The sequence below is a fragment of the Hippocampus bargibanti genome, linkage group LG05 (genome assembly GCF_051943395.1).
Source record: "Hippocampus bargibanti isolate YZ-2025 linkage group LG05, ASM5194339v1, whole genome shotgun sequence".
NCBI lineage: Eukaryota > Metazoa > Chordata > Actinopteri > Syngnathiformes > Syngnathidae > Hippocampus > Hippocampus bargibanti.
The window spans coordinates 521,719-540,291 of NC_142738.1; the positions used below are offsets into that span (position 1 = coordinate 521,719).

General features: G+C 41.3%; 2 protein-coding genes across 2 annotated transcripts; both read left to right on the forward strand.

The window, feature by feature from the left end:
* The first annotated feature begins 63 nt into the window (after window positions 1–63).
* Window positions 64–8,454, forward strand: pdia3 (protein disulfide isomerase family A, member 3). Its single transcript, XM_088995805.1, has 13 exons — window positions 64–326; window positions 1,661–1,739; window positions 1,838–1,955; window positions 2,739–2,846; window positions 2,961–3,090; window positions 4,268–4,384; window positions 5,123–5,248; window positions 5,344–5,526; window positions 6,144–6,252; window positions 6,328–6,456; window positions 7,292–7,371; window positions 7,448–7,509; window positions 7,897–8,454. Exons 1-13 carry the CDS (start codon window positions 193–195, stop codon window positions 8,013–8,015), a joined length of 1,494 nt encoding a protein of 497 aa, XP_088851931.1. The 5' UTR covers window positions 64–192; the 3' UTR covers window positions 8,016–8,454.
* Window positions 8,455–9,348: 894 nt separating this feature from the next.
* Window positions 9,349–14,886, forward strand: ppib (peptidylprolyl isomerase B (cyclophilin B)). Its single transcript, XM_088995807.1, has 5 exons — window positions 9,349–9,575; window positions 12,222–12,335; window positions 13,273–13,366; window positions 13,445–13,629; window positions 14,530–14,886. Exons 1-5 carry the CDS (start codon window positions 9,441–9,443, stop codon window positions 14,650–14,652), a joined length of 651 nt encoding a protein of 216 aa, XP_088851933.1. The 5' UTR covers window positions 9,349–9,440; the 3' UTR covers window positions 14,653–14,886.
* Window positions 14,887–18,573: the final 3,687 nt, after the last annotated feature.

The following is an 18,573-nucleotide window of genomic DNA, read 5'->3' on the forward strand; positions in this document are numbered from 1 at the left end:
CCACTCGACCAATCGCAGGCTGCCACAGTGCGAGAGGCCTCGGCATCCATGATCTCTCCCCCCTCCTCCGTCTTTTTCTTTTCAATCCGCAACCCGCACAATCTCGACGTCTTCATCCCCCTCGGCGCACTCCTTCGGCGGTGTTGTCGGCAAACCTATTTGGAGGACTTCTCGAAAACGACACCGAGTGCCATGCTGACGCTAATCTTCCTGGCCGCGCTCGCCGGGCTTTCCAGAGCCAGCGACGTGCTCGATTTAACCGACGACGACTTTGACAGCAGCATCGAGAACCTCGACCTCATCCTCGTTGAATTTTATGCGCCATGGTGAGACACTGGAAGGACGCGAAGAACAAGTGAATGAGTTTAAACCGACCACGCTAGCTTGTTTTACGCAGAAATGTCTGTAGTGGTTCGGCGTCTAGCGTACGTTGTTTTTAATAATATGTGAGTTTAAACGCACCCGTTTGTTGACATTATTTCACTGTTATGTTTGTGTATTAGGTTATTGTTTTAACAAATAACAGGCTCGTGATGTAGCATGCTAGCTAGCAAGATGTGAAGATATAACCGCGTCGAAACCACGCACTCCGTTTAAAGCATAGACTACAAAGAAATCGAAGCAGGTGTTTGTTTTGATATGCAAAACGAACAACAGAGCGAATGTTGACGTTGTTTTCGTACTTTAATCACCGTTGAATTGCATGCACAAGGAAGTTGGAGGCGTGGCTTTTCCGGGTGTAACCCTGTGAGTGGACGGTGAAGTTTGGGTGGCTGACTCTGATTGGTTGATAAAATGACGTAGCCCATGTAGAGAAATGATCTGGACGTTGTGCAACTTGTGAAACAAAATGTCGTCAGTAAAGGAGAAGAAAAATCAATTCTATATACGTTTTTTTTTTATTTTGGCGACTCTCCTTTTAGTACTGAAATTATTTTTCTGGGAAATGGGTGATTGTCTTAATAAATAACACGCTACTGATGTATTGTTAGCATGCTAGCTAACAAGATGTGAAATATAACCGCGTCGAAATCACAAACGCCATTAAAACCATCTTCTTTATGATAAAGTACAAAAAAATCAAAGCAGATGTTTGTTTTAATACGCGAAACGACCAACAAAGCGAGTTTTCGTACTTTAAAGTCACCGTTGAGGAGCATGCACAAGGAAGTTGGAGGCGTGCCTTTTCCGGGTGTAACCCTCCGATTGGTCGGTGAAGTTTGGGTGGCTTCCTCCGATTGGTTGATACGAAATATGACGTATCTCATGGCGAAATGATCTGGCCGTTGTGCATCAAGTGAAACCAAATACGCCTTAAAAACGTCTATAAAGAAGAAACATTAATTCTTTATACGTTTTTTTAACCACATTCCTTGTGAACAAAGTATACGAAATCGAGCAAATTTGTGACTTCAAATCAAGCAAATTTCCGAGTTTGATTGTAGCAAATTTGCAACTTGAAATCGAGCAAATTTGTGACTTGAAATCTGCTAAAACAAGGCACATTTTCAAATGGACACGAATGTTTTCAAGCGGTGTTTGAAATTATATTCAGTCAAATTGGACCGTTGTTGTGTATGTTAGTAATGTGGTTATGTTGCGGTGCGTGTGACTTGACGTCTGTTGTTTGTATTTGTAATCCCTCCTGTGTCGTCTTAAGGTGCGGTCATTGTAAACGCCTCGCCCCCGAGTACGAGGCGGCGGCCACGCGTCTGAAAGGCATCGTCCCCTTGGCCAAGGTACTGAAAAGGGAAAATGATTCGATTTTAACTTGGATGTCTTTGATTCGCCCTTTAAAAACTACATAACCGCCCCCCTCTCTCTTTTTTTCCCCCAGGTTGACTGCACAGCTCACACAAAGACTTGCAGCAAATATGACGTCAACGGCTACCCCACCCTGAAGATCTTCAGGGGCGGAGAAGTCTCCGGACCTTACGATGGCCCCAGATCTGCCGGTACAGCTTTTGACTTTTCTTTATGCAGACATTAGTAAGAAATATTGTGCTAAGTCTATTCTCTTTATTTTCTTTGTCTTTTTTTTGGCCGTTTGTACAGATTTATTTAGCTATCTAGTTGCTGTCTATTAGCTAGCTAGCTTTCTATCTGAGTTACTTCCAGGCTGAGTGAAGGCCTAGCTAGCTACCTATTGGCTAGCTATCTTTCCATCAGAGTTACTTAGCTATCTATTAGCTGTCTATTCACTAGCTAGCTACTTCCGGATTAGGTGAAGGCCTAGCTAGCTATCTGGTAGCGAGCTTTCTATCTATTTGAGTTACTCCGGGGTTGAGTGAACGCTGGCGCGTGTGGCTGCCGCTGCTCACCCACAGTAAAACTTATACTGTGACTGTAAAGTAACCTTGAGAGTTTTGAAAGCCGCTTATAAATTGAATGTATTATTATTGTTATTTGCTAATTGTTTGCTATGTATTAGCTATCTGGCTATCTAGCTAGCTATCCGCTATCTGGATGGCTATCTTATAATATTATTATTGTTATGAATAGTATTATTAATATTATTACTGTTATTATTATGAATATTATAGCCTTTATTAGTCTTGCAGTGGGGAAATGTACCTTTGATTGTAAATGATTCATGTAAAAGTCAATATTCTGTGGGCTGGAGTTGAGTGAAAATGACAAAAACCCTGGCACATTTTTTTGCACATCATGTGGCAGTGAATGAACTCATCATAATCTGACAATTGAAAAAATATGTATTTTTTGGCGACATCTCCTAGATGGCATTGTGAGTTTCCTGAAGAAGCAAGCCGGCCCCGCTTCGGTACAAATCACCACCGAAGCGGACTTTGAGAAATTCATCGCAGATAAAGACGCCAGCGTCGTCGGTGAGTCGTCGCCAGTTGCTCTCTTCTAACCCGACTTTCACGCTTCCGACGCTTGAAAATGCAAGTTGGAAATCAATCTCGTTGACTTGTTTTTTTTTTTTTTTTTTCATCCAGGCTTTTTCGCCGACAACGGGAGCCCAGCCTACATGGAATTCCAAAATGCCGCCAGCGACTTGAGGGAAAACTTTCGTTTCGCTCACACCAGCCTGGAGGGGCTTCGACAGAGCCAAGGCGTGGACGGCGAGTAAGTGACACGCCTCCTTCGGACGACCAATCTCTTAGTTAGCAAATAGATCTCAAATAGATATGTTGCAAGGTAGCCAGCTAGATAGCTCCCTAGATAGCTAGCTCGATAGCAAGATTAGCTAGCCAATAAATAACCAATAAATAGCAAGCTAGAGAGGTAGCCGGCTAGCTGATAGATAGCAAATAGATAGAAAGTTAGTTAGCTGGCTAATGGATAACTAATAGATAGCTAGAGAAATGGATAGCTAATAGATAGCAAATAGATAGCTAGTTAGGTAGCCAGCTAGATAGCAAATAGATATCAAATAGATATGTAGCTAGATAGCGAGATTAGATAGCCAATAAATAACTAATAGATATCCAGCTAGATAGCCTGGAATAACTCAAATACTAGATAGAAAGTTAGCTAGCTGACTAATGGATAACTAATAGATAGCTTGCGAGATACAAAGCAAATAGATAGCTAGTTAGGGAGCCTGCTTGATAGCTAGTTAGCAAATAGATAGGTAGCAAGGTACCCAGCTAGATAGTGAGATTAGCTAGCAAATAAATAACTGATAGCCAGCTAGAGAGCTAGGCAGATAGCAACTAGGTAGCCCGGAATAACTCAAATAGAAAGTTGGCTAGCTGGCTAATGGATAACTGCTAGATAATAGTGAATAGATAGCTAGTTAGGTAGCCTGCTAGATAGCTAGTTAGCAAATAGATATCAAGTAGATACGTTGACATGATGTCCCTGATCCACTGGTGGAAAGACGCTTTGATCCTCTCCTCTTGCATCTAGAACTGCTTCATGTCATCACAAAGAGGGTACAGCAAGTCCTGAAGAATTAATGTCTCCCTGTGTCTTTGTCTTGTCATATTGTCTCTATGCTGTCATATTATTTGTTATTTAGTTTTTTTTTTTTTTTGTTCTTTTGACTTGAAGACGGCGTTGTTTTTCTACTTTGATTCCTTTCGTCACTTTGCTGCTGTGAAATGTCCATTTATTTCTCCACCGTGAGCCTAATAAAGGCCAATCCAATCCAATGTAGCAAGGTAGCCATTTTGAGAGTGAGATTAGCTTGCCAATAAAGAAGTAATCGATATGCAGCGAGAGAGCTCGCCAGCTAGCAAGCTGGAGAGCTGGATCTTCTCCTGGCGCTCAACTCTTGCGATTGTTTCCGTGTGTACAGAGGGGTTATCCTGTTCCGCCCGCCCAGACTCGGCAACAAGTTTGAAGACGGCGCAGTCAAATTCAACCAGGAGAAAATCACCAAAAACAAGCTCAAGAGCTTCATCAAGGACAGTGTGTACGTTTGTGCGGGAGAAGCCATTTTGTCATTTTTATTGCCTTGATCTGATTGCCATCTATGTCGGCGGTGTCAAAGTCAAGGCCCGGGGGCCAATTCTGGCCCGCCACTTCATTCTCTTCGGTCCGCCAAAGCAAATCAAATTTGTAAAATTCCATGCTTATCGATCACGCTAGCCAGCGAACAGGCTAGCTAAACTCATCTGGTTAATTCGTTCGATCACGGGTGTCAAAGTCAAATCCCGGGGGCCAAATCTGGCCCGCCACTTCATTTTGTTTCGCCCGCGAAGGCAAATCAAATTTGTGAAATTCCATGCTTATTGATCAAGCTAGCTAGCGAGCAGTCTAGCCAAACTCTTAATATTTAGTTAGCTGGTTAATTCCTTCGATCACAGGTGTCAAAGTCAAGGCCCGAGGGCCAGATTTGGCCCCCGTGCCTTAACTTTGACACCTATGATCAAATAGACTAGCCAGCCATCTTGCTGAATAGAAAGACTGGATTAGCCAGCTAGCTGAATACGGGGAGAGCTAGCCAACTTTCTTGCTAGCTAGCTCGATTGCTAGCTAGCTAGATAGATAGATGAGCATGGCACTTGACATGCTTGACTTGTTTTCGTGGGCCGAATAAAATGATATGGTGGGCCACATTTGGCCCCCGGGCCTTGACTTTGACACCGGCGGCCTACGCGTCGTTGGTTAGCGATGACGACGGTAAACTGATGGCCTCTCTTGCGCTCAGCTTTGGAATCTGCCCCCACATGACTGACGACAACAAAGACCAGCTGAGGGGGAAAGACCTGCTGGTGGCCTACTACGATGTGGATTACGAGAAAAATCCCAAAGGCTCCAACTACTGGAGGAATCGGTGCGTGCGCTCATATTTGTTTAAATTCAAAGAACAAAAAACAAAAAGAGATTTTTGGACACGACAGCAGAAGCTTCACCGTCGTTTGTCGACAGGGTGATGAAGGTGGCCAAGAGCTTCCTGGATCAGGGCAAGCAGCTCAGCTTCGCCGTGGCCTCCCGCCAGGCGTTCAACCACGACGTGGCCGAGTTCGGCATGGAAAACGCCCAAGGAGAGCTCCCCCTGGTGGCCATCCGCACCGCCGCAGGAGACAAATACGTCATGACACATGAGTTTACGTAAGTCGGACGTGATGACATAATAAGACATTTCATTTAAAAGGGCCTGGGTGAGCAGCGGCAGCCACGCGCACCAGCGTTTACTCAACCTGGAAGTAACTCAAATAGATAGAAAGCTAGCTAGCTAATAGATAGCCATCAGCCAGCGAGTAGATAATAATACTAATATATATTTCATAATTATAATAATGCATTTCATTCAGAAGCACCTTTCAAAACTCTCAAGGTCACTTTACAGTCACAGGAAAAGATTTTCTGCGGGTGAGCAGCGGCAGCCACACGCGCCAGCGTTCACTCAACCCGGAAATAACTCAAATAGATAGCAAGCTAGCGAAAAGATAGCCAGTAGCCAGCGAATAGATAATGGATAATAATACTATTTTTGTGTGTGTATGTGTATATATATATATATATATATATATATATATATATATATATATATATATATATATATATATATATATATATATATATATATATATACATACACATTCCATTTAGAAGCACCTTTCAAAACTCTCAAGGTCACTTTCCAGTCGCTAATAGCTACCTAGCCAGAAATAGCCTTTTTTTTCAAATTTGTTTTGCTTATTTCTTGTGGCCATCCACAAAAACAGTCGTGACGGAAAAGCTCTGGAGCGCTTCCTGCTGGACTACTTTGACGGCAAAGTGAAGCGCTACCTCAAATCGGAACCCATCCCGGAGAACAACGACGGACCCGTCAAGGTGAGGACCGGTCGTCGCTCACTAGCGCCCATGCGTGTTTTTTTTTAATTGCCGCTGATCGCCGTCCGTTTTCAGATTTTGGTGGCGGAGAATTTTGACGCCATCGTCAACGACGACAGCAAAGACGTCCTGATCGAGTTCTACGCGCCGTGGTGCGGTCACTGCAAGAGCCTGGAGCCCAAATACATCGAGCTCGGAGAGAAGGTGCCCCACTCAGCAGTTGCACTTCAGCTAGCTGGCTATCTGTTCGTTATTTGTTGGAGAGCTAATCTCCCTATCTAGCTGCCTATCTAGAGCGCTCTCTAGCTGGCTACCTTGCTACATATCTATTTACTAACTAGCTATCTAGCTGGCTACCTCACTAAGCTATCTATCAGAATCACTAAGCTATCTATTTGCTATCTATTAGCTATCTATCTGGCTACCTAACTAGCTGTCTATTTGCTTTCTAGATGCTATCTGTGAGCTATATATCTCGCTAGCTATCTATTAGTTATTCATTAGCCAGCCACTTTCTATCTGTTTGAGTTATTCCAGGCTAGTGTCTAGCTGGCTATCTATTTGCTATCTATTAGCTAGCTCTCTAGCTGGCTGTCTATTAGTTATTTATTAGCTAACTAATCTCGCTATCTAGCTGGCTACCTTGCTACATATCTACATATGCTAACTAGCTATGTATTTGCTATACATAAGCTATCTATTGGCTATCTAGCGATCTGTTAGTTGTCCATTAGCCAGCTCGCTAACTTTCTACTATTTGAGTTATTCCAGGCTATCCAGCTGGCTATCTATTAGCTAGCTATCTAGCTGGCTACCTTGCTACATATGTATTTGATATCTATTTGCTAACTAGCTATCTAGCTGGCACTACCTATTTGCTATCGATATGCTATCTATTAGCTGTCTATCTTGCTGGCTCTCAATTAGTTATCCATTAGCCAGCTAGCTAACTTTCTATCTATTTGAGTTATTCCTATTATTTCACAATAAATGATTGTAAACACTCCCCGGTTTTTTTTTTTTTTTTTTTCTCATTTAGCTTGCCGACGATCCCAACGTGATCATTGCCAAGATGGACGCCACGGCCAACGACGTGCCGTCGCCTTACGAAGTTTCCGGGTGAGTCGAGGGGGAAAATCCCCCAAAAGACCGTGAGCGTTACCGTTAACGTTAAAAAAAATGTTTCTTCCCTTAGATTCCCGACGATCTACTTTAAACCCGCCGGCAGTAAGATGCAACCAAAGAAATATGAGGCAAGTATTGACAAAGAGTCGATCACCTTGAATCGTTTTTAGACATTTTGAACATTTAAAGGACAACCGACACCATTTTTTTGTTTCCTAACTGACATAAAAAAAACGTTTTATAGCATTTAAAAAATCCAAAACAACTATCTATTAGCTGTCTATTAGCTAGCTAGCTTTCTCTCCGAGTTACTTAGCTATCTATTAGCTGTCTATTAGCTAGCTAGCTTTCTCTCCGAGTTACTTAGCTATCTTTTAGCTGTCTATTAGCCAGCTTTCTATCTGAGTTACTTCCGGGTTGAGTGAAGGCCTGGCTACGGAATTCTCGCGCGATTTCTTCCAATCTTTTTTTGTTTGTTTGATCCCAATGTTATTGTCCTTTGGTGACATTTGCAGGGAGGCCGCGAGCTGAGCGACTTTGTCTCCTACCTGAAGAAGGAAGCGTCCAATCCTTTGGTGATGCAAGAGGAGACCAAGAAGAAGAAGAAGAAGCAGCAGCACGATGATGAGGAGCTATAGACAAAGAAAAAACAACAAACAGAAATACAATTAAGTCTCCAAAAGTTGATTTTTTGTTTGTTTTTCAAGCGTTTTAAGAGGAATCAACAGGAGACAAACATGTAAATTATATTCCACTGTTTTACTGAACTACAAAATGCTCTGAAGCCAAGTTGGTTGGGGTCCTCTGACAAATACTGTGGGAAAAAAAGCTGTTTCTTGATATGCGTCCTTTTTTTCAAAAATGTTTGACCTTTTTTTGTTTGTTTAAAAAGGAGAAAAATAACATTGTCTACTCGGTCGGCACCTACGGCCATGCATCATTCCACATCACCTGCCTGTTTTTTGTTGTTGTCGTCGGAGGAGGGGTGTAACGTCACTAGTGAATGCATTTTTGCTTGTCTGGTTTTTGTACATTAGGAAGGATTGTGAAATAAAAAGACCCACAAAACGAACAAAATGAGCTCTGTTTTGAAGATTTTCTCATGTCAGGACAATAGGAACAATCAGTGGCAGAGAAAGCACCTCCAAGGGAAGATTGTGAAAGAATAAGGCGACGTTCCTCAAGGTTTCATGCTGATGAAAGCGGCCAATCCATTCCATCAAGCCATCCATGACAATCACAAAGTTCAATAAAACCACTTTGTTATGCAGTACTGTTTATTTATTTGTATTATAATACCATAGCACATTTATTATACATAAAATAATGTCTATTTTGCGTAGTTTTGAGGCTTAGAAAAGTAGAAAATGATGTTTGATGGGGACCTGGGAACGTATTATTCTCATTTTAATGGTTTCCTATGGGAAATTAATGTTTGGGATACACACTTTTCGCCTTACACACTGTCTGGGAACCAATTAAGTTTGTAAGCCAAGGTATCACTATTTGAATCAGATTCATAACTGGATGCGTAACAAGAAAGCATCTTCTCCAAATCTGAACTCTCTGAAGTCATTGTTTTGATTCTGGAGCAAAGCAGTTTGTGAAGGAGTATCCTGGTGTGACGTCACGAACAAGGGGGCGGGACTTTGTGAATCTCCCCAGTTTTGAGCTCATTTTGTGGCAGTTTTGGCACACCCGAAGTTATTTTTATTGGTGTTTTGCATTTGATGAAAAAATATTAGCCTGCGTGTTTTGGCTATTTTAGATGCTATAAAACGTTTTTCTGACGTCGGTTAGGAGACCAAAAAATGGCGTCGGTTTACCTTTAAAACGCAGTTTACGCGTCTTCATGTAATTGGCTATAAAATGAACCAATCGGAATGTTGCGCGTCGTTCCTTCCACGAGTCACTGGGTAGTCCTTTGAAAAAATGGCGAGTCCGACCCTCCGCAGTCTCCGCCCCGGATATCTGACGCCTTACCCGGTGTGCACTCCCCGAGTATAAAGCTAGCAGGGCTTGGTACTGTGACGCTTTTTAGTCATTCTTTTTTCCCCTCGTTGATGGTTAAACGCTGCGAGAGAAGGATGAAGTTAATCTTGGCCGCCGCCGTCATCGTGGGCTCCGTGTTTTTCCTCGCTTTCCCCGGCGGCTCGTCGGCGGAAGACAAGAAGTTAGGCCCTAAAGTGACCGCCAAGGTCAGTTCGCGCCGAAGACTTGAATGTTAATCTGTTATTGGAGCTAATGCTAACCAGGCTAATGCTAAGCGCTTGTTAAGCCACGTCATACTCACCGTAGCGAGCGAGCGAGCGAGCGAGCTAGCTAACTTGCCTCCGGCTTGCTAACTTGCCACCGTCTGATGTTTGCTTTGCTAATGTAATTTTAAAAAATACAATAAAAATAACCCTGCTGGCTAGACTCCTTGGTTTGTTCTGAAAATTTTACCAGGCATACAATTTCTCCATATTTTCGAATTTTTTATATATTTTCTCAACGCGTTTTACCTTTGAGATTCCGGGCTAACCGGTGCCAGCTACGAAGCAGTTCACCATCTTTTGTTTCACTCGCGACTGTTATTTTGTCCACCTTGAAACTTGAAAATGTGCAAAACCGATCTCATCTCCTATCAAAATGAGATAATGAAACAGATTTTTTTTGCCATGTTTTTAAGAGGCGCTTGGTGTAGTGATGTGGGCTCACAGACTATCATCTAATGTCCCATTAAAGGGAATTTAAAATGGAGGCTGAGCTTGTACGTTTTTAAAATTTTCGTTCATATTTGTTGTCTTGCTTTAAATTTGTTCACTGCCAAGTCATGAAATAACCATTTGATTGTTCTTTGAAACATCACTGAATATCCAGTGGTAGTTTATGAATAGAATCTAGCAAAAGAACATTTCCAATTACAGGTAACATCCGAGTTACGACGGGGTTCCATTCCGACAAAACGGTCGTAAGTCGAAATCCATTCAAAATGGCAGACGTGACATTTACACGGCAGGATAGTATATCATGTCAATCTGTTGTTTTTAAGCAACGTTTTCTATTGAATACTATTGTATATCAAACTGTTTACAGTTCACTTATAAATTTGATCACTTTTAGTATCATTTTTATCATTTTATATTTCGTATTACGGTCGTAAGTCGAAATCCATTCAAAATGGCCGAAGTCACGTTTACACGACAGGATAGTATACGATGTCAATCTGTTGTTTTTAAGCAACGTTTTCTATTGAATACTATTATATACCAAACTTTACAGTTCATTTATAAATTTGAACACTTTTCATGTCATTTTTATTATTTTATATTTAGTGTTATCGATTTTTATAACTGTATCTGTAATGTATACAAAACTGTTTACTGTACAGTTCAATTATAAATGTTATACTTAACTTTTAGTGTCGTTTTTATCATTTTATATTTCATATTATCAATTTTTATTTCTGTATAACTGTACCTGTAATGTATACAAAACTGTTTACTGTACAGTTCTTTTATAAATGTTCTACTTACCCTGCTCTCCCTGCTAACGGCCAGAAGAGGTCGCCCGACACACACGCTCGGACTCAGGCGGACGGCGAAGGAAAAAAGCAGTGTACTGTACTACAGGAGATGTTGCCGAGACGGGATTTGCACTGTATAACTACTGAATTGAGTGTAGTCACGCAGATGATTGCTGTGCAAGTGTGTGACATGCAGCCTGGACAAAATTGTAGTACGCGTTACGGCTGCTTGCGTGTTGTGGTGCCAGGCGTAAAATAAAAAAAGGGTGGGGGGAGTCTGGCGGTCGTAAGTACGGGTGGTCGTAACTCGCGCCGGTCGTAACCTGGATGTTACCTGTATATTAAGAGATGCTTTTCCCAATGAGTCATCAACAGTAAAAGATGGGTCGATTTGACCAAAAACGGGTTTCCGACCTGAAAGTGGACAAACAAGCTTTATGAGGAAAGCAAAAGTCGCGCAAAATAAATATATATATGTATATATATATATATTCCTTTTATGACACGGTGAACTATAAAAGAAGAAAGCATTATTTTTATGATTCCGTCTATGAACTGCTGCCATTTTGTTACAATCATAACGCGTGTCTTCTAGGCATTGTATGTTTGTGCATTCTGTTGAAGTATGTGCTATGCAAACCAACACCAGCTCGACTTACGACCACCCGCACTTACGACTATGACCTCCAGACCCTGGCACCGAAACACGCTAGCAGGCAACGTGTACGACCATTTTGATGAGGAACATAGCCTTCTTCTTTCACCATCTTGAGGAATGTTCCCTTGGTGATGCTTTCTCTGCCATCATTTTACCTAGTTCCCCATCAATTGTGTTCGGTTTAGCTGGGTTGATAGCTTTTTGCATCAAGTGTACAGATGGCTTGTACGGGTTATTTGTGGAGCCTGATTGATGGGAATTTTAACCTTGCAGTCTACACTCTGCCTTTGAACTATCAATAAAGTTGAAACGAGTCCAAATGTCACTGTTTTATATCCGTTTTCGTCTGCCTGTCTCTTTAATGTTTAAACCACCTCCGCTCACTGCTGCGTTCTTGACCAATCACGTGCGGCTTTAACCAAAGACTGGGGGCAGGGAATAGAGGACAAAAAAAAAGTTGGGTGTGATTTTCTTGTTAGGAGAACGGGCTCGTTGGCGAACGACACATCAGTCATTGTGGCGCTCTGTGCGTATCCCGAAAAATAGTTTGTATGCCAAGGTAAAATGTTCATCAATTTAACGTTTGTAAAGCAAAAAGTTCGTAAGGCAAGGGCTTCGCAAACTGAGGTATCGCTGTAATCCCGATCATGAAATACGTTAACGTCCTTTTGTCCGCAGGTGTTCTTTGATATGAAAATCGGAGACGAAGACGCCGGAAGGATCGTCATCGGCCTCTTCGGGAAGACGGTCCCCAAGACGGTTGAAAACTTTGTGGCCTTGGCAACGGGAGAGGTAAAAAGTGGCACTTTTTTTTGTTTTTTAATCACAATAGTTTTTTTTTTCATGTTATTTTGGGTAAATTCTGAGAAGTTAATGAAGCTGATGACGAAGCTTTGGATTGGACAATGCTGCAGATGTAGCGTTAACACAGCCCAAATAATTTGTTATCAAACATTTGATTACAATTAGGTAGAAAAAAATGAGCATAAAAGAATTGTTAAATTAAATGGTAAAAATGTTTTGTGTTTTTTTTAATATCCAATTCAGATGGGAAAATTATCTATTTTTTACTTGTTTGTTTGCTTGTTTATTTACCTGTTTATTGACTTGTTTATTTGTTTCCTGAGTTGTTATTAATTTGTTTTTTCCCATTTATTCAATTGTTCATTGATTTATTCACTTATTTATTCCATTGTTCGCCCTTCTATTCATTTCTTCATTTATTTTTCCTTTTTATTTATTCAATAGTTCATTATTTTTTTTTGTTTATTAATCTATTTATCCATTTATTTATTTACCCATTTATTTGTTCAAGTATTTATCTTATTTATTCATTTATTCATCCATATATATATATTTATTGATGTATATATTTTTATTTGTTAATGTATAAGCCATCAACAACCATCACAAAGGTCAATAAAATGACTTTATTATACAGTACAGTATTTCTTTCATTGTAATACCATATCACGTTTATTATACATAAAATAAGGTCTATTTTGTGTAGTTTTAAAAAATTACAAAGTAGAAAATGATGTTTTATGGGGACCTGGGAACGGATTATTCTCATTTGAATGGTATCCTATGGGAAATTAATTTTTGGGTTACACACTTTTTGCCTTACACACTGTCTGGGAAGCAATGAAGTTTGTAAGCCAAGGTATCACTGTATGGGGCATGAAATGTTTGCATCTTTGGTGATGGCGTTTTTTTCCGACGCCCACAGACAGGCTTCGGCTACAAGGGCAGCAAATTCCACCGCGTCATCCAGCAGTTCATGATCCAGGGAGGAGATTTCACCAAGGGTGACGGAACCGGAGGTAAGATTGTCGCCGTCGTAGCCGTCGCCGCGCTCGCTAGCTAGCTAGTCAGCCTTGCGCGTTGTCGTCCACCAAAAGGCAAAAGCATTTACGGCGACCGCTTCGCCGACGAGAACTTCAAACTGAAGCATCACGGCCCCGGCTGGCTCAGCATGGCCAACGCCGGCAAAGACACCAACGGCTCGCAGTTCTTCATCACCACCGTCAAGACCAGCTGGTTGGACGGCAAACACGTCGTTTTCGGCAAAGTCTTGGAAGGAATGGTGAGTTTTTTTTCCGCAAATCTCTTCCGTACGGGATGCAGGCTTGAGGTTCATCCATTATTGAAAAGGTTTCTTCAGCCGTCATCTCTACTTCCTCGATGGTGTCGGATGTTTCGCTCCTCGTCCCAAGAGCTCCGTCAGCTAGCTAAATTTGTGCTGGTAACTCCGGTCCTATATAACAATAACAACATTCATCATAATAGTAAGTTTCACTTATAAGTGTCTTTCAAAACACTCAAGGTCGCTTTACAGTCACAGGATCAGTTTTTCTTTGGGTGAGCAGCGGCAGCCACATACGCCAGCGTTCACTCAACCTGGAAGTAACTCAAATAGAGTAGTCAGACAATTAGATAGAAAGCTAGCTAGGAAGCCAATAGCTAGCCAACTATATAATAATAATACATTTCATTTATAAGTGGATTTCAAAACTCTCAAGGTCACTTTACAGTCACAGGATCAGTTTTTCTGTGGGTGAGCAACGGCAGCCACACGCGCCAGCCTTCACTCAACCCGGAAGTAATTCAAATGGATAGAAAGCTAGCTAATAGATAGCTAGCTAGGTCTTCACTCAACCCGGAAGTAACTCAGATGTATATATTGCATTGATTTTGGACACCCGCCCCCATTTCAAGCTCAGATAACTCCACAACAATATAAACACCACCACTCCACAAAAATCTAAAGTTTCTTACGCTGAATTGAATGTTTATTTTGTCTTAAAAGTCAATATTGTGTGGGTCCTGGAATTCGAGTGACAATGACAAAAACCCTGGCACTGGATTGGACACTTTTTTTTTTTGCACATTAGCTGGCAGTCAATGAATTTGTTTTTGCATTTTAATGTCTGAATTTTCTGCCAACCGCTTTTCCAACGTGTCTTTTGTTGTTGTTTTTGTTTAGGATGTGGTGAAGAAGATCGAAAACACAAAGACGGACAGTCGCGACAAACCCCTCAAAGATGTCGTCATCGCCGACTGCGGCAAGATTGCAGTGCCCGAGCCCTTCGCCATCGCCAAGGAGTAAAAAGAAGAGCTGGGGAGGGGGCGAGGGACCGCCGGACAAAGCCAGGGGTCAGAGGTCAAGGGGTGGCGGCCGTCGTCACGTCAGCACCTGGTGGCCATCTTGGATGTGGAGACGCTCTGGAAGCATTCCAAGGTGCACTACTTCAATAGCCAACCTTTTTTTTATTTTTTTGCGGAAAAAAAAGTTTTTGTTTGTTTTTTTAAATAAAACTTCCATGTTTTGTTAAATCCGTGAGACATTTGTTTTGGTGGTTTAATCCAAATTACATTTTACTTTAAAATAAGATTTTATAATAATAATAATAATACATTTCATTTCTAAGCACCTTTCAAAATTCTCAAGGTCACTTTACAGTCACCGGATCAGTTTTTCTGTGTACTATTATTACTAGTACTACTATTACCTATCTATTCGCCAGCTACTACTACATCTACTACTATTACCTATCCACTAGCTACTACAACTATTACGTCTACTATTAGCTATCTATTTGTTAGCTACTACTACTACTACTACTATCAGCTATCTATTCGCTAGCTACAATTACTATTACTAATAGTACTATTAGCTATCTATTCGCTAGCTACTACAACTATTAGCTATCTATTCGCTAGCTACTACTACTATTAGCTCTCTATTGTGAATGTAAAAATCCACACAAAACAGTCAAATAGGTAACATCAGCAGCTATCCGGCTAGCTGTCTATTGGCTATCTGCTTTGCTAGTGGGCTGTCTATTATCTATCTATTAGCTACTCAAATAAATAGAGAGCTAGTGGGTGGTTATTGGCTAGCCGGATGCCTGGCCAGATGGCTAATAGATAGCTAGGTATTTAGCTTTCAATCTATTTGAGTTATTCTGGGTTGAGTGAATGCTGGCGTGTGTGTTTTCCGCTGCTCCCCCACAGAAAAACATATTCTGTGACTGTAAATTAATCTTGAGAGTTTTGAAAGGCGCTTATAGATTAAATATTATTATGATAGTAGTAGTAGTACATAGCTAATACTTTGAGAATTTATGTAATTCTGTGAAAAGCCACCAGAGGGAGCCGCTGTCCTATAAAGGGCTTCCCAACAGCGGTTCTCAAATGAGGCCACCAGAAGACAACTAGGATTGTATACCATACGACATACGGACGTAGTGAGGACATTTTTTCATTCAAAAGGCTTTTAGAAGGTCGAATATGCATCTGTCAAAGCTGCTCACCGGTAGAAAAACCTATCCTGTGACTGTAAAGTGTTCTTGAAAGTTTTGAAAGGAGCTCATAACTTAAAATGTATTTTTATTTTCAAAGAGGTCCTCAAAAACGCATCAAAATTGATTTTGTGTGTTCACTTGGATACACACACTCTCTACCGCCATTGTGTGTCTGTGTGTGTGTGTGTGCGTGCGTGTCTCGCTGAAAAACATTTCTAAATCTTTTTCTTTTATAGCTATCTTAGTCAAAAAAAGACTCTTTCTTCTTTTCATCAGAAAAAAAAGTTCATTCCTAAATGATATGGTCTGGAGTTATCTGAGCTTGAAATGAGGGCAGGTGTCCAAAATACAAGGCAATACATATGTAACGGAGTTGTGTAGTGCACAACTCTGTTACACATTCATACAGGTAACCTCCGACTTCCGATCGGCTCAACTTACGACCACCCGTACTTGTGACCTCCAGACCCTATTTAAAAAAAATGTCAATTCTACGCCTGGCACCGCAACGCGTAGCACAATTTTGGCCAGCCAGCATCTCACTCTGGAACAGCAATCGACCGTGCGATGGCACCAGAGCGGGTAGTTTGCGTGTCATTTAGCCTCAGAGTTTCTATTCAACGTTGAAACTTACGACCATTTCGACTTACGACCGTTTGCTCGGAACAGAACTCTGTCGTAAGTCGGATGTTACCTGTGTAAAAAAAGCAAATGGTGCCCCCTAGTGGAAGTGAAAAAGCAATGCCAGAGGTCTGGTCAGCGCTTGATCTAACGGGACTCTGTCGTAAGTCGGATGGCACCTGTATTGGTTTATATAGCGCTTTAAACAACCACTGAAATTGGAACAAAGCGTTAACATGGAAAAAAGAGAAATGCTGCCCCCTCGTGGAAGTGAAAAAAATAATGCCAGAGGTCTGGCCAGCGCTTTATCTACCTAGCTAGCTATCTATTTGCTACCTATTAGCGATCTAGCTGGTTGGCTGGTTAGCTATCTAGCTGTTTGGCTAGCTAGATATCTAGCTGGTTGGCTAGTTGGCTATCTATTAGCTTAATAACTATCTAGCTCACTTTCTATTTGTGTTAGTTGTGGGTTGAGTGAACGCTGGCGCAAGTGGCTGCCACTGCTCAACCAAAAGCTAATTTGGCGCTCTCCGTCATATTTTCAATTCGTGAATAAATTTGTGAATGGCAGTCAATGAGTTAATAATAATAATAATTATTATTATTATTATTATGATGATGCTTATTACTAATTGGGAGCAAAGCGCCGCATTTGAGCGCTTTTCCTGTCAGCTGTGTTTTGGCCCGATCCGGTCAGGCATCCAGTGAGTGACCAGGATGGAAAAAATATGGAAAGAATTTCCGGGATTCTTTTCAAGCCTCTTTTTGTTTGGACTGCGGCGATTGGAAGAGGATTGTGCGGCCAAACCGTGTTGTTGTTCACCTAGCGGCTAGCGCCGCGCAAGCCGGACATATCTGACATAGTTGTACGCGCTAGCCATTGTCCGCTAGATTAAACGGACATTGGCGGGAATTGCGCTTAGCTAAGCAAACGTTACAGGGCTTGTTGACTAAAGTTCTATCTGTATTTAATAGTGACATTCAGTCTATTAGCTAGCTAACTAGCGAGCTATCTCGGTGGCTAGCTATCTAGCTAGCTAGCTAGCTATTGACTATTATCTAGGGGGAGGGGAAGGGGAGAGGGAGAGAGATCTGGATAGAGCTAGATCTGGATAGATCTCGATAGATCTAGATCGATCTTTCTATCTAGATCTAAATCTGAATAGGTCTAGATCTGGATATAGAACGATCAAGATTTAGATAGATCCAGATAGATCGATTGACATCTATTTTGGATCAAGGTCAAGATAGATCTGGATAGATATAGATCTGGATCTGGATAGATCTCAATATATCTAGATTGATCTTGATCGATCTAGATTTATCAAGCCCTAGATCAATAGATCTAGATCTATCTAGATAGATGAATAATAGATCTAATTAGATAGATCGAGATATATATATCTATCTCACGGGGCACACATTGACAAAAAAAGAATAATAATAATAATAATAATCTGCTGCGGTCCTCCCCAAGGCAGCCTCGTGAACTCAAATTAGCATCCGGAGTTGTTAAAAAAAAAGATATATTTGGTCACGTCAACAAAGATAAGCAAAGACAAACAGTTGGAAGGGAAACGGCCTGAAAATATGGAAGGAATATTTGCGGCCAAGTGGCGTGGGAAAGGGGCCTTGTTTTTCAGAAAAGCCCATGATTCCAAAGGCCTTCGCCGCTCACCTCATTGTTCTCGTGCTTCCTGTTATTTTTCAGGTCCTTATTTCATTATTTAGTCAGGAATTCATTTACTTTTTTCTTTTTTCTTTACTTTTTTCGCACCAGCGTTAACTCAACCCGGAAGTAACTCAAATACATAGAAAGCTAGCTGATATGTAGCTAATAGCTAGCCAGTTCCGTAGCTAGCCAAATAGATAGCTAATAACTAGCTAAATAGCTAATATATAGCCAGCTAGACTGAGAATAGATAGCTAGCTAGATAGCAAATAGATAGCTAGGTAGCTCGCTAGATAGCCAAATAGCTAGGTTGAGCAGTTCACTCAACCTGGAAGTAACTCAAATACACAGCTAGCTAATATATATCTAATAGCTAGCAAGATAGATAGATAGATAGCTAATAGCTGGATAGCTAATGCATAGTTAGCTG